This window comes from Oryza sativa, chromosome 8, assembly GCF_034140825.1.
Source record: "Oryza sativa Japonica Group chromosome 8, ASM3414082v1".
Taxonomy (NCBI): Eukaryota; Viridiplantae; Streptophyta; class Magnoliopsida; order Poales; family Poaceae; genus Oryza; species Oryza sativa.
Genome location: NC_089042.1, coordinates 23,244,105 through 23,259,408, shown reverse-complemented (window position 1 = coordinate 23,259,408; position 15,304 = coordinate 23,244,105). Strand labels below are relative to the sequence as shown.

Here is a 15,304-nt window from a genome sequence, read left to right as displayed (position 1 = left end):
TATCATTGTTGGGTATAACAAGTCGACACCATGGTGCAGATTGTTATAACAAGCCTCATCTTTCGAATGTACACATAGAGATAGTATACGTGTATGTTTATAGGAGTAAATTAATATACGCGCGTTGTGAGCTTCTTCATTTTTACGCTTCTTAAAGAAAAGATAGCACCAGTATAAAATAGCCTCCATTTCAGATCCGTACTGAAAAGCACAAGACGCGATAAAAAAAAGTTTTACTACAACTAGTTGCGTCTACATGTACGGACCAGTCGCCTAGTAGTTAGCAGTAGCAGGTTAGATTTGAAGCGTTCCAAGGTGATTACGCCACCTTCTCGCCTTCCTCGTGTATATATAGCACGAGTGCGCAGGAGGCACAGTTCATCATCCTCTAACCCCATCCAGCTCGAGAAGAACAAGACGAACACGCTCTCTTCCAAAGCTGAAAGCATGGGTTCGACTCGCCTCCTCGTACTGCTCGCCGCCGCTTCCCTCCTCCTCGCCACCGCCGTCCCGGCAGCCAGAGCACAGGAAGAAACTGGTAAATCAACTAGTTGCTCGACCATTCTGAGTGATATATTGGTTTGTGACTTGTGAGTCTCTGATGGAGTTCTTTTGATTTGGTTGGCTTGGTTTGTGGTAGATCACGAGGAGGAGTTCACGTACATCAGCGGGGACGAGAAGGGGCCGGAGCACTGGGGCAAGCTGAAGCCGGAGTGGGCGCAGTGCGGCGCCGGCGAGATGCAGTCGCCGATCGACCTCTCCCACGAGCGGGTCAAGCTGGTGCGCGACCTCGGCTACCTCGACGACTCCTACCGCGCCGCCGAGGCCTCCATCGTCAACCGCGGCCACGACATCATGGTCAGGTTCGACGGCGACGCCGGCAGCGTCGTCATCAACGGCACCGCCTACTACCTCCGCCAGCTCCACTGGCACTCCCCCACCGAGCACAGCGTCGACGGCCGCAGGTGCGTCGCCTCGCCGACGAACGCGTGTGATTACACCCTTCTTAATTAGCGTTGACATCGCCGAGTCTTAAATGCTCGATCGATCGATCCGTACCACGCCGCTGACATCGTTCTCCGGGGTGCGTGCAGGTACGACATGGAGCTGCACATGGTCCACGAGAGCGCCGAGAAGAAGGCCGCCGTGATCGGCCTCCTCTACGAGGTCGGCCGCCCCGACCGCTTCCTCCAAAAGGTCCATATAATTACTCCTCTTAGATCTCCATGGCAACCCGCAGCACGAAAACACGATTACGCTCGACTCGTGCTGCGAGTTGCCACAAGCTATCATTGGAAATCAAATAATAACTATTAGAGACATTGAATTATTTGCCACTTTTAAGATGTGTCAATTAAAAATTTATCACTCGTTATCTATGACATGTGGACTAAGAGTGGCAAATATTTAATTATTCCTAATTATTAACGAATCTGATATGATCTTTGCAGATGGAGCCATATCTCAAGATGATTGCGGACAAGGAGGACAGGGAGGAGAAGGTGGGCATGATTGATCCGAGGGGTGCAAGGGGTAGGGCCAGCGTGTACTACCGCTACATGGGGTCGCTCACCACGCCGCCTTGCACGCAGGGGGTGGTCTGGACGATTGTCAAGAGGGTAGGTTTGACTAAACATGAAATTTATTGGACATCAGGAATCCTTTTTCCCCCTTCTTCTCTGTGAAGTTTAAATGATTTTGATCATGACCGAATTGATAAACAAAAGCAAGAGATAAAGACATTCTTGCCTTCTTGGTGGGGTGGCTTTGCTGTCGGTTGGGTTTGGTGGACTGCATGTCGTGTCATGTTCCTGATCTAATTCCAGTTTCTTTCTTTCTTGATGTAGTAGTATACTTTTCCTTGTTTTGAACTAAAGTAATTAAGGTGGTGATTCCTTGCTGAAAACCAACAGTTTTTCTAAATTTTGATGTGTTCTTTTGCTTCCTTTTTGCAGGTTCGCACCGTGTCGAGGTATCAGCTCGACCTTCTCAGGGAAGCTGTGCATGATGTAAGCTTTAACTTGTTATGGTCGAATTTAATTTCTGGAGTTTAATTTCCATCTGAAAAGCATGCGAATTTTATGATTTTGACGTGAAGAACCCCAAACCATTGTCAATAATCTTGATCCGTTTAGTATGTACTCATGGATGTATTGAAACCATATATGAAAACGACTGCATTAGAGTCTTTAGGCTGGTGCTGTTGTCTGACTAAGAGAGCAAGAGTACGAGTAGACTTGCAAACAGCAGACCTATGGAAAATAAATACAAGAAGACTGTTGAAATTTCAACATGTGTAAATGCTGAAGAAATATACATAAGATCAACTTTTTGGTTGATTTTTGAAAACTTTTGAGCTGAAGATTCAAGTATTTGCCTACTTTGCAGGAAATGGAGAACAACGCGAGGCCCCTTCAGGCGGTGAACAACAGAGACATCTCCATTTTCCGGCCTTACCCTCATAAACGCTATTAATTAGCGGCGGATTTGTCGTCTGATGTGGATTGGTAGCCTAAAATAAATATACACATGCAGATAGGATCACACGTAGGGCTCATTTTGCCGTTCGTTCGATCCTTCTATCACCCCTCCTTTTCTTTTGAGAGGACTGATCTCTCACATTTCGATATATAGCTGAGATTTTTGTAATTCTTTCCATTACTGTTCCTGGTTGATTGGATTGGAATAAAACACTGTTCATTAATTTCATGCCATGTGTGTAGCATGTGTGTTGATGTGGAGAGATTTGATTATTGTGGCGTACTAACCGGGGACACAAACTAAGACCCTTCCAGCTGTGCTGTTTGTCTTCTTTGTATAAACGAAGAAAAGGTTGATGATATGCTTATACTGTTTACATGTAACAACAAGGAAGTCGTTAGCTCAGTTTGATATATTAATCCATCATTCTGTTGATAAGACTATTCAATTGTGGCATTAGTTGCCTTCTTCCAAGAAACGGGAAGTAACCATTGATTTCTGCTGGGGAATGCTATTGTGCGGGATATCGATCGTCACCAAACGTATCATACAATGTGAGTATCAGATCATGATATTCACACAAACCTTATTTAATTTCTCATTGGTAATAGGCTGATATGTAATCGGTATCAAGTTGATACCTATGGGTACCATCAAATCGATATAGAACACTAGTCTAATAATTTTCACCAGGCATGACGAACAGACACCGGCCGAATTTATTAAGATTTTAGGAAGAAACAGATTACAACATTGGCAACGAAGTTACCAACAACACTATATATGGCCAAGCACAACACCCATCTAGCACATGTGCTCACGCGCTCCTAGCTACTCAGTTGATTAACATTAGCTGTGTGCTATCATCATAAAAAATGCCGACCTCTAGCCAAACTTTCCATTCTGGAGCAATGTCCCCTGTCACTTGTGCAAAAGTTGCCGTCTTGCCTTGGGAAAATTCTGGTGTTCCACTCCTTACACAACATCCAAACTAGCGAGATGATATTGGCATCGAAAGAACGGCAATCGGCCTTGCACATATTAGAGTAAGTTTAATAGTGTCGTCGACTGCTTACTCCAAAAATACTCCACATAAGCAAAACGGCATAATAAAACTGATAAGTGCAATAGCTGGCTGCTAGTGCTATCTCTGCACAAGTAACGAGCTACACCATCGTTCAGCTCGTCGTCGTCCCATTGGTCAACACAACTCAGGGTCCCCACGAGCCAGTCTTGGACACCTTAACTTGCGTTGGGGTTTGCGCTGCAGCCGGCGATAAATCAAGCGCCCGCTTTTCTCTTTCCTTGCATTCTCTCTCTTCCAACTCAACACAAATATATTTCTTAACTCTTATAGCCTGCTAAGGTAAGACTATTGTACCTGCTCTTATTGCGGGATGAGCTCCAACAAAGCTAGAAGTCCGAGACGCCGCTTAGAGCAGATACAATAGCAGGCTATAAGCCAGCTGCAAACATATTTTAAGGAGATAAATAAGGAGAGAGAGAAGAGCAGCGGGCTACAGATTTATAGCCAGCTGTAGTACGGACTCCAAGACGTAGTGTGTGTATGACAGGTGGGACCATGTATTAATAGTGTAGTATGTAACTATTGTATGGATGAGCTATTAGATTGGCTATAAATGAATTGGAGCTAGTAGCTGGCTATACTATTAAACTTACTCTTAGATCGAATATTACGCCAGTTTCGAGGCAAACTATGTTCCATACCGCATAGGAGAAGTCACAACCCGATACCAAATGGTTGCGGGTCTCCAGCTCCTACCCATAAACCACACAGGCGGGCTGATGAGGCCAATTCCTCTTCAACTCTCTGGCCTAATAATTATGGGGTACTAGGCCTGCTACATATAAATCCATCCTTTAGCATTGTTTTCTGTTCTCTGGCCTCGACTGATCGACTCTATTCCTTCTCGATCCAAGGCCTCGTTATTGTTGCGATCTCTCGTTTCGCTTGACTTTACCGACAATCCGCACACGCTTCTCGCTGTTGTTCATATGGGGTATACTTCCATCTTAAGGGACAAAAATCCCCAATGACATCGCGCTCGCCGAGCTATCCATCATCGACGCAGCCTCGCACCACGCACGTTCGAACCAACAGGTTCGTAACTCATTTCTCCCGCGCGAAAAATGAGGTAACTCATTAGCGCATAATTAATTAATTAAACATTAGCTAAAAACTTGAAAAATGAGAACTTTTCTATAAGATGTTTTTTGTAAAATATAAAACCTTTAACATTTGACAAGCATGAACAACGAGGGACCGAGGGAGTACTCCACTCCATTAATTAATTTCACGCAATAACACCATCTTTGATTCTTTGTCAGGTTGATTGTCCCTTGTTGCAACTGCGCCCCATGTCCGCGTCAATTTGGAAGCTAATGCATTTTTTTCACGAATGGCCACATCAATTTAGTAGGATACAGGTTAACTCGGTCACACGCACTGTTGCAGTCTTAGGCACTCCACAGAACCAAGCACAATAATGTACATATAGGACAATCTCCAGTAGCTGTCCCCGAAAATGAATCATCAGACCTTTGAATCAGCATATGCCATAGACCTTTAAGTTTCAGTTTCGTGGGAAAAAATACAAGGTGGAATCCAATGTGATCCAGGTCACTATTCATATCAACAGTTACCTTTCCTGTCTTTAAAAATTAAGTGATCAGCAAAGTGACACACCGTCCTCAACTTTTTCGTTAACCTTGGGGTAGCAGATAATGGATGGTGTGCTTCCGAGAACAGCATGTGTGAACTGTTTTTTTCTGAATAAACGGTTGCGAATTACGTTTCCTGATGAAGCCGTGACGCGTGAGTAGTTCTCCTGCAAATTTCTTGCGGTTGGTGAGGAGATGAAAAAAAACACCTAGCTTTTTAACGACCTGCCTAAACATACTCGGTTACTTGCACGGCGTTCAAATTACTCGCCTGTACTTTTTACGCAATCCGAAGTCGTCACGGTTTGAAAGGTTAAAAAGGAGTTCGTTGAAACCGGTTGGGTGATTGCATCACCAAGAGGAAAATGGAAGACACTGGTAAAACGGTCAGACTCGTCGTTGTAGACCACCATGACGACTTGCCTTTGTTCTTGTTTGTTTGCAGAACATTGGACTGGTGCTAATGTCCTGTAGTTGGCTGCAGAGCGGAGCAGAGCCAACACATCGGGACTGAGATCAGGTCAAGGGTCTCTGGGAGACGCCGAGATGGACATATGGTCGAGGAGACCAAACAAAAAAAAAAGAAAATGGAAAATATCTGACCATATCCGGGAAACATCTGATCTGACCATCGCCGGCTCATATTGGTTTTTTAGGCTATGTTAAAGGCAGTCGCGGAGCATGAATTTAAGGCTGGTTTGTATTTAAGTGAGGTCATTTCTGTAAATTATTTTAGATTTATATATAAAAAATGAGATTTATAGGATGTTTTTTCAAAAAGCAGAAAATGCCTAAATCCGCCATTGGTTAAAGGGTGTTTAGTGTAAAACTTTTCGTGCGATAGCTTACATGTAAGGTTTATTAAAAAATAACTTATGAGTAATTTTTATATATATGTGACAAATGCTGTAAAAATAAACCACAATAAATAAATCATAAAATCATCTCTAAAATTAAAATTTTAAATTGAGTAAATTACACCCACAGTACAACAACTTGGCGGGTGGGTGCGATATAGTGCAAGAACTCGAGAATTAAACGTTCAAGTACAACAACTTGATAAGTGCGTGCGTTTTAGTACAAGAATAGCTAAGCATATGCTAGGTGAGTTTTTCTCACGATGTCAATATGCCATTACATAGCAATCCTATGGATATTATCTTATAATATTTAATTTAATCTTTAAAAATTATACTGCACATCCAATTTCCTTCAAGAATTTTTGTTTTCTTTATATACAAATCCACGCTAGTATATTTTCAAAATAAGTACTTCAAAATTAAATACGTATAAAAAAGTACTCCAAATAATTAAGACTTCTTAATTTATTGTATCAAAATCGTACATATCTTACAAGTTGTTACATTTATGCGATCACTTATAAAATTCTTGTACTAAATTGTACGTACATGCCAAGTTGTTATACTAGAACGCTCATTTCTCAAGTTATTACACCAAATTGCATCCACCTGCCAAGTTGATACACCATAGGTGCAATTTACTCTTTTAAATTTTAGCTTATAGCATAAGCGAAAAGATGAGGCTCTTTATACAAATTTTTTAGATAATGGAAATGGATTACATCTCCGGCTTCTGTCATAAGACACACAGCCATAAGTTACTTTAAAAATATTCTTTAAAAAAGTCAATAAATATTTTTAAAAATTTATGACAACTAATGCTTAATTAGTTATACACAAATGACATGTCTCATTTCGTGCGCCAGAACGAGCTCACCAACCCCAGCCGTTTTGAACAATGCCTTAGGTACTTTAAGACTTCCATTGTTTTCTTGCTGACTTATCAGCCGTAGGTAAAACTCAAATATTAAAAACTTGACTTTTTAACCTGGGCTTTTAAATCACGAATAATACAAGTACCAAAGTTTTGTCTATATATTATTATTTTTGCTTGTTCAATTCTTTTTCTGACCGATGAAAGTTGTGATCCGCGTGGCCTGAAAGACTGAAACACCTGGACCGGCCGCGCGCCTGGGTTGTTGACGGCATATGCATGACATTCACCGGCGGTATTGATCGTCTCATCTGCTGCTCATAGGTTGTCGGCGACTTATCTGTGTCCAAACTTAAGTCATAAGAGATCTCGAGAGTCGTAGGCTGGAGCAGATGGGATCATGGGAACAGCCCATGACTCTAGATGAATCAGGTCCAACTTGAGAAAGTAGATAATTCCTTCAGAGATCTAGAGGAAAACAGCCCCTGGACCGGCCGGTTTCCAAATTTTCATCCAAGTAAATTGCCACCAATGTTGTTATATCAACGAAAAAGAACACCACGCGGCCATTGCGCTCAAACAGATCAGCTCCCGGATTTTTCCAAAGACTAACATGGAAGCACCATCACTTCAGCTCCATGAACGCCAATGACGGAGCCACCGCCCGGCTAACCTGGGTAGCCACCCGGCCTCACCAGCGAAAACTACATTAAGATTTTAATATTGATGAGTAAATTAATGATGAAATTTTTATAGTAAATACTAGTTATATTAAAGTTTGTTTGGCTCGAAAGTTTTTATGGCTCAGTCACTGATGAACGCAAAAGAATTCTTAGAAACAAGCTACTCAAAATAAAGAAGAAAAAATGGGTAGGATGGAGAGAGTTGTGGAAATATGTGATCTTTCATTTTGGCTCACTTTGATGCCATCCATTCCAGGGAGATCCTACCATCACCTCTTCAAAAATTGCTCTTCTCGACAATGTCGACATCAGCTTATCTGAACAAATCGGACGCCATTCCTTTAGCGCAAGGAACAATCTTCGTTGTATCGCCTAGAAATCATTATGTTGTCTTCCATACAAGGGGAAACCCAGTTAACCATGGTACTGTACATCACCAGATCTGATGGACCGTGCTTATTTACACCTGGTGTGAATGCACCCGTTTACTTGCACTATTCAAACAAAAATAAAATCAATTTTAGCTTGCCTGTTTGTTATTTTTACACAAAAAAAATGGTAATATGGAATATGATGCAATGTCTATACACAAACTTGCAAATCTAAAATTGATTTACATTGGGATAAACAAAAATGATAAAATTTGACAATAAATAGTTCCTACAAACAACAAAAGTAAAATTAGTTATGTTTTTGAAGAAAACTTAGCTCAACTGGTTAGATTCTTTGTGGTAGATCGTACCCACCTAGGGAATCTGCTCTTTTTCTAAAAAGAAATATTATTTTTGTTTCTTTGAATCTTATATTCTTTTGTAAAAAATCATAATTAATTAGACCACATGCATAAGTATAGATGCATAATGCAGAAGAGAAAGTCCACTTTAACTCCATTAACCAGTGGTCGAACCTTATTCATATCCTCGACAATAAAAAGGGTATAATGACTCCTCTAACCACTAAAATCGTGCAAAACGACTCCCTTAATTGTTTTGGAGGTGGTATTAGTTGACATGGCGTCCATGTAGCAGCCCCATCATTAAAAAAATTAAGAAATAAAATGGGCCCCACATATCATCATCTTTCTCTTCTTCCCTCCACCCCTACTATCTCTCCCTTTGCCTTCTTCTTGACGCGGCAGGGTGGCAGCCAGTAGGGCGATAGTGGCAGTTAAAGGAGCTTGGGAATTGTGTGTGCGCGACGGTGGCATCCCTAACGTGCTCCTTGCTTAGATCTTCTCTGGCTGGACTCTTCCCTAAGCCTCATCCACGCGGTGGCTGTGTGCAAAAAGTAGTGGCGCCACATGCAGTTCGTCAATGCCGTCTCCTATGCCAAGTCGCCAAGAAGAAGAGCTGGTGGAAGTGTCGCTGCTTCTCCGACCTTACAGTGTGCCAAAGAGGAGTCGATCAAACGAAACTGGTGCTGGAGGTACGAGGGGAGAAAGATGGAATGTAGAAAGAGAGAGAAGAGAGAGGTGAGGGAGAAGATGAGAAGACAACTTACATATGGCCCCATATGAGCAAAAAATGGAACATAGTGTCAAATCCCTGTATTTCCCCTACAAGTATATTTGGAAATTCAGTGTCCCACTAAAGATCAAAGTTTTTATTTGGCTTTTCATTAAGAATACAATCCTTACTAAAGATAATCTTTACAAAAGGGGTTGAAAGAAAAAAGATAAAACATGTCAGTTCTGTTGTAGAGAGGAGTCAATTCAACACTTATTTTTTGATTGCCCTCTTGCAAAATTCATGTGGAATATTATTGGGTGTGCTTTAAACTTGAAGCCAGTTATCAACAAAAGTCATTTGTTTGGCAGTTGGCTTTCTAGATTTAACAAAAACATGAAAGGACTGTTGATGGTTGGTGTGGCTGCTGTCATTTGGGCTATTTGGAAAACAAGAAATAAAGCTTGCTTTGAGCAAACTTTGCCTGATGACCCAATTGAAACGGTATTTCTGGCTTGCAATTGGATGAATCCTGTCACGCCCCGAACTAGTCCCGACCGGAACTAGCCCGTGACGTTCCAAATTAACCTGTTAATCGATACCAGTCCCAGGAAACAGTGCTGGTATCACAGGAAGACAGAATATCACAGCAACAGAGGTCTCTTTATTATAGAGTAGAGGTACAGTCATGTTGGGCTGCGGACAGATCCCGAGCTCACAACTGCATTGCAAAAGGGAAACGAAAGCCAGGACTTGGACCAAACAACACAGGCGCGACTTGGGAACTAGGCCGAAACCCTAAAACTCATCGTAGCCGGCTTGCTCCTGGAAGAACTCCTCGTCAGCGGGATCCGCTTCATCTTCTTCAGCAACTGGGGGGGGATTATTTATGTAGAGCAAGGGTGAGTACAGGAGTACTCAGCAAGCCATGGGAAATAAGTGTTTAATGCAGGCTTCAAGGAAAGGCTGTTGTTTTTGCAATTGATTTTATTTGAACTCTTTTCTGAAAGCAACTAAGTGAGTGCTTCTCAAACGACATGGATGAGACAGTGCGTCTCGTCCGGTCGGAGTATGTGCAAATGTATCAGTCTTTAGAATTGATCAAGATTGGCACCCGGCCAACAACTTTCAAACGGCCACCCGGGCCAACAACTTTCAAATGGCCACCCGGGCCTAGCTGATCCCGTCAGCTGCAGATTTTCCAAACAATGAACCCCTTTCCACAACAGCAATTTCACAAGCAGTAGTCAAACAAAACTACGCTAGGAATCACCTCACATCCGCCCATGACCGTGGGCACGGCTGTTCGAACAGTTTGTTAACCTCTGCAGAGGGGGTACACTTTACCCACACGACATTACTAACCCGGATCACCCAGCCCGTGGGGATCAGCCACGTCGGGAGACCTCCAAGCTTTCATGACAAGACATTTCGTAAGCCGACATAGGTTTACCATATGCCGACGAGAGGGGTCCCAGACCAACAACAGGTTAGGTCCCAGACCATACTGTGCCAGGAAGCCCAGGGGTCCTCCCCGACACCACCCCGGCGAATCCACATGTCTCTCGGCATCAAGGCTCCCCTGATAAGCTAGTTACTCAGCCAGGGGTGTCCCATTCCACCCATGTGGTCGTACTTGTCTTATGTTCGGATGAAATTCCAAGGAAACGGTCCTTAAGTGCAAGAGCGGGAATCCGTACACCTGGTACGTTCCCCGGTCCGCGGTTTTGGAAATTCATTTAGTTCGCAAGCACCGACCCAGGTATCGGGTTTTCCAAGTCTTTTGTAAAACCCAAGTTTTACCCAAGAAGTTACTCAGATTTTAAGTTTGAAGGCGACCGTCGGTACTCGCACAGAGTGCATGATTTCCGAGACGCAACTGGGTGGTTACAAGGGAACATGGTATAACAATTAACAAAGGAAGGATCAAATGCAACAAACTAGGTAGGTCCGCCAATCTGCCTTGCAGACGGGACAAACAGATTAAGTGCGATCCTATCAATGCGTAATATTTTTCAAGCAACATAATTAAATTCAAATATAGGCTCAAGATGTTCAAAGGTGGCTTGCCTTGCTCGAGATCTGGAGCTTGATCCTCGAAATCCTCACACTGCGGGTCTTCGGGCTCCGAAACTATACGCAAAACGGGACAACTCAACAAACGGCGAAAATAAAGCCCTACTAATGACCTCTAAGCGTGCCATTAGATAGATCTCGAGATTTGAGGAATTTTGGAAGTTGAACGGAGTCAAACGGATTTACGGTTGGGAAGATATTGAATTTCTAAGATTATTGGATTTTTGGGTCTAAGGGAAAAGGATTTAATTAAATCCTTTTTGGCTGCAGGCGCGGCAGGGCAGCGGGGCCGGGCGGCGCAGACGGCGCAGGCGCGACGCGGGCGACGACCACGCAGACGCGTGCGCGAACAATGACGCGCGGGGCCGATTCCGCGGGCGGGGAGCTCGCCAGGGATGGAGGCGGGGAGAAGGAGAGCGAGGGGAAGGGAGGGCGCTCGGCGCGGGCGGCTCACGCGCACGCACGCGGGCAGAGCGGAGGGGGGAGCGCTCGGCGCGGCTCTCGCGCACGCGCGCGCGGCGCGCGGGCGGAGCGGAGGGGGAGAGAGAGAAAGAGAGAGAGAGGGCGCCGGGGAGGGAGGGGGAGATGGGCCGAGAGAGATTCGGCCCATCGACCCCTGGGAGGCAAAATAGACTTTTGCGGAGGAATTGATTTGGGAAGGATTTGGATTCGGGATTGAACTCGACGATAGATCGGGGATTTGAGATCTGAGATGGCACGGACACTAGACAACAAGCAAAGAAACAAATTTCGCAATTAGGGTTTTTAAGAGATAATTTTCCCGCTAGGCGCCACGAAGGAACGGGCGCTACAGACCAACCCCCCTAACAGGAATCTCGACCCCGAGATTCAGCACCTAAGGGAGCAGCTCCGGGAACTCGGCGCGGAGAAGATCTTCTCGCTCCCAGGTTGCCTCATCTTCAGAATGATTGCTCCATTGCACCTTGTAGAACTTGACGGTCTTCCTTCTAGTCTGACGTTCTGCCTCTTCAAGAACCTTGATCGGTCTTTCCTTGTAGGTCAGATTCTTTTCCAGCACGATATTACCCAGGGGAACTTGTTCTTCTGGAACACGGAGACATTTCTTTAACTGGGATACGTGGAACACGTTGTGCACATCTGCGAGACCTTCAGGTAACTCAAGCTGATAAGCCACTTCGCCACGTCTGGCAGTTATGAGGTAGGGGCCGATGCAGCGGGGTGCTAACTTGCCGGACATCCCAAACCTCCTCATACCACGGAGAGGCGATACCCGCAGGTACACATGATCTCCTTTTTCGAACTCAAGGTCACGTCTCCGATTGTCAGCGTAATCCTTCTGACGGTTCTGCGCTGTCTTTAAACGTTCTCGGATCAGCTTAACTTGTTCTTTTGCTGCCTTAAGTATGTCGGGACCGAATACCAGCGCTTCGCCCACCTCATTCCAGCACAAGGGAGTGCGGCACTTTCTTCCGAACATTGCCTCATTCGGCAACATCTGAATGCTGGCCTGATAACTGTTGTTGTATGAGAACTCAGCATACGACAAACAACGATCCCAAGTGCCTTCGAAATCCAGGGCACACGCACGTAGCATGTCCTCTAGGATTTGGTTTACCCTTTCTGTCTGACCATCGGTCTGCGGATGGTAGGCTGTACTAAAATTTAGATCGGTTCCGAGGACTTCATGCAACTGCTTCTAGAACCTTGAGGTGAACTGAGTGCTTCGGTCTGACACAATCTTCTTGGGACAGCCAAATCTACACACGACATGGGTCATGTAGAGTTCTGCTAGTTTCTTTCCATCAAAGGTGGTTTTCACTGGCACGAAATGAGCTGATTTCGTGAGTCGGTCCACGATTACCCAGGTGGAGTCGTACCCGCTAGGGGTTCTTGGCAAACCGGTGATGAAATCCATTCCGATCTCTTCCCATTTCCACTCGGGAATCGGTACGGGTTGCAGCAGACCAGCTGGTCAATGATGCTCTGCCTTGACTCTTTGGCAAATGTCACACAAGCCTACGTATTCTGTGACATCTCGCTTCATTCCAGCCCACCAGAAGTATGCCTTGATATCTTGGTACATCTTCGTACTTCCTGGATGAATGGAGTAGGCGGACTCATGAGCTTCTTTTAGGATGAGATCTCTTAACTCCTTTTTGGCCGGTACACAGATGCGTGGACCGCACCAAACTGTGCCTTGGTCGTCTATGGAGAAATCGGTGTCTTTCTTCTCTTGTATTCTTTTTATTAATTCTTTTATCCCTTCGTCATCTTTCTGAGCCTCCCGGATTTGCGATTCTAGGGTTGGCTGCACTGTCAAGCTGGCAGGGACACCTGACTGTACCACGGTCAGCCTTAACTTCTCCAATTCTCTGCACAGGCGATCTTGGTCAGGCCGTATTTGAGCTATATTGCAATAGGCCTTGCGACTTAGCGCATCAGCGACCACGTTAGCTTTACCGGGGTGGTAATGAATTCCAAGATCGTAATCCTTGATTAGTTCCAGCCATCTTCTCTGCCTCATATTTAACTCGGTCTGAGTGAAGATGTACTTAAGACTTTTGTGATCGGTGTATACTTCACATCTGTTCCCGATTAAATAGTGCCTCCAGATCTTAAGAGCATGAACCACGGCTGCCAACTCGAGATCATGGGTGGGATAATTGACTTCATGAGGCCTGAACTGCCTGGATGCATAGGCCACAACCTTTCGTTCTTGCATTAGGACACATCCTAAGCCTTGTCTTGATGCATCACAGAAGATCTCGAAATCCTTTCGGATATCTGGCAAGGTGAGAACTGGGGCAGTGGTCAACCTTTTCTTCATTTCTTGAAAGCTGTCTTCACAGGCTGCAGACCATTGAAATTTCTTTTCCTTCTTTAACAGCTCGGTCATAGGTCTGGCTAGCTTAGAGAATCCTTCAATGAATCTTCGATAATATCCAGCTAAGCCAAGGAAGCTGCGAATCTCTGACACATTCTTGGGCGGGTTCCAAGCAAGTACAGCCTCAACCTTGCTGGGATCTACTTCGACACTGTTGGAGGAGATCACGTGTCCAAGAAATGCTACTCGATCCAACCAGAATTCGCATTTCGAGAATTTAGCGAATAGTTGATGATCCCTGAGCTTTTCCATTATCAGCCTCAGGTGTTCAGCATGTTCTTCCTCATTCTTGGAGTATATCAGGATGTCATCGATGAACACCACGACAAACTGGTCCAGGTATTCCATGAAGATTTTGTTCATTAAGTTCATGAAGAATGCTGGAGCATTGGTGAGTCCGAAGGACATCACTGTGAACTCATATAGACCATAACGCGTTGAGAAAGCGGTCTTCGGGATATCTTCAGATCTGATTTTCAATTGGTGGTAACCTGACCTCAAGTCAATTTTTGAGAAAACTCTTGCTCCTTTAAGTTGATCGAATAAATCGTCAATCCGTGGCAACGGGTACTTGTTCTTTATAGTTACTTCATTCAGGGCTCTATAGTCGATTACCATTCTCTCAGAGCCATCCTTTTTCTTAACCAGAAGCACTGGGGCTCCCCAAGGGGATGAGCTAGGTCGCACATAACCTTTACTCTCCAATTCTTCAATTTGTCTTTTAACTTCTGCTAACTCATTAGCTGCCAATCGGTAGGGTCTTTTTGCAATTGGTGCGGTGCCTGGCGCCAGTTCTATGGCGAACTCAATCTCTCGGTCTGGTGGCATACTCGTTAATTCTTCCGGAAACACGTCGGGATATTCACAGACTATGGGCATCGACTCCAAGGAGGTGACTTGTAAACAGGTTAGGATAGACCGACTTGCGGTAGGGGTGTTAGAGGTAAAGCGGACTTGCTTTCCTCCAGGTCCTTGCAAGGTGATGGACTTTTCGGCACAATCTATCTGTCCTTTGTGCTTAGCCAACCAATCCATCCCTAGGATGATGTCCAAGCTTTGCGAGTCTAGGACTATCGGTTTGGCTACGAAGTCAACTTCCTCAATTCTAAGGTTAACTTCCGGGCATATTTGAGTTGCCCTTATATTCTTCCCAGGGGAATGTACTATCATTGGTACACGTAAATTTTGGGTTTTCCAACCATTTCTTTTCACAAAAGCTTGTGATATGAAAGAATGGGAAGCTCCTGAATCAAACAGAACTATTGCAGGTACGGAGTTGACAGAGAACATACCCATCACAACGTCTGGAGCATCCTGAGCGGTCTCAGCTTGAATGT

General features: G+C 44.5%; 1 protein-coding gene across 1 annotated transcript; it reads left to right on the top strand.

Annotated features, from left to right (window-relative positions):
• The first annotated feature begins 380 nt into the window (after window positions 1-380).
• LOC9268297 (alpha carbonic anhydrase 7) lies at window positions 381-2,709 on the top strand. The gene is made up of 6 exons (XM_015792979.3): window positions 381-538; window positions 641-965; window positions 1,095-1,197; window positions 1,452-1,619; window positions 1,956-2,009; window positions 2,389-2,709. The coding sequence occupies exons 1-6, from the start codon at window positions 448-450 to the stop codon at window positions 2,473-2,475; spliced, it is 828 nt and encodes a 275-aa protein (XP_015648465.1). The 5' UTR covers window positions 381-447; the 3' UTR covers window positions 2,476-2,709.
• Window positions 2,710-15,304: the final 12,595 nt, after the last annotated feature.

Bases quoted from the DNA above. Each gene is read 5' to 3' on its own strand.
- LOC9268297 (XM_015792979.3), top strand. From the start codon at position 448: ATGGGTTCGACTCGCCTCCTCGTACTGCTCGCCGCCGCTTCCCTCCTC. The intron at 1,620-1,955 runs GTAGGTTTGACT...TCCTTTTTGCAG, and splicing joins TCTGGACGATTGTCAAGAGG to GTTCGCACCGTGTCGAGGTA. The intron at 2,010-2,388 runs GTAAGCTTTAAC...CCTACTTTGCAG, and splicing joins TCAGGGAAGCTGTGCATGAT to GAAATGGAGAACAACGCGAG.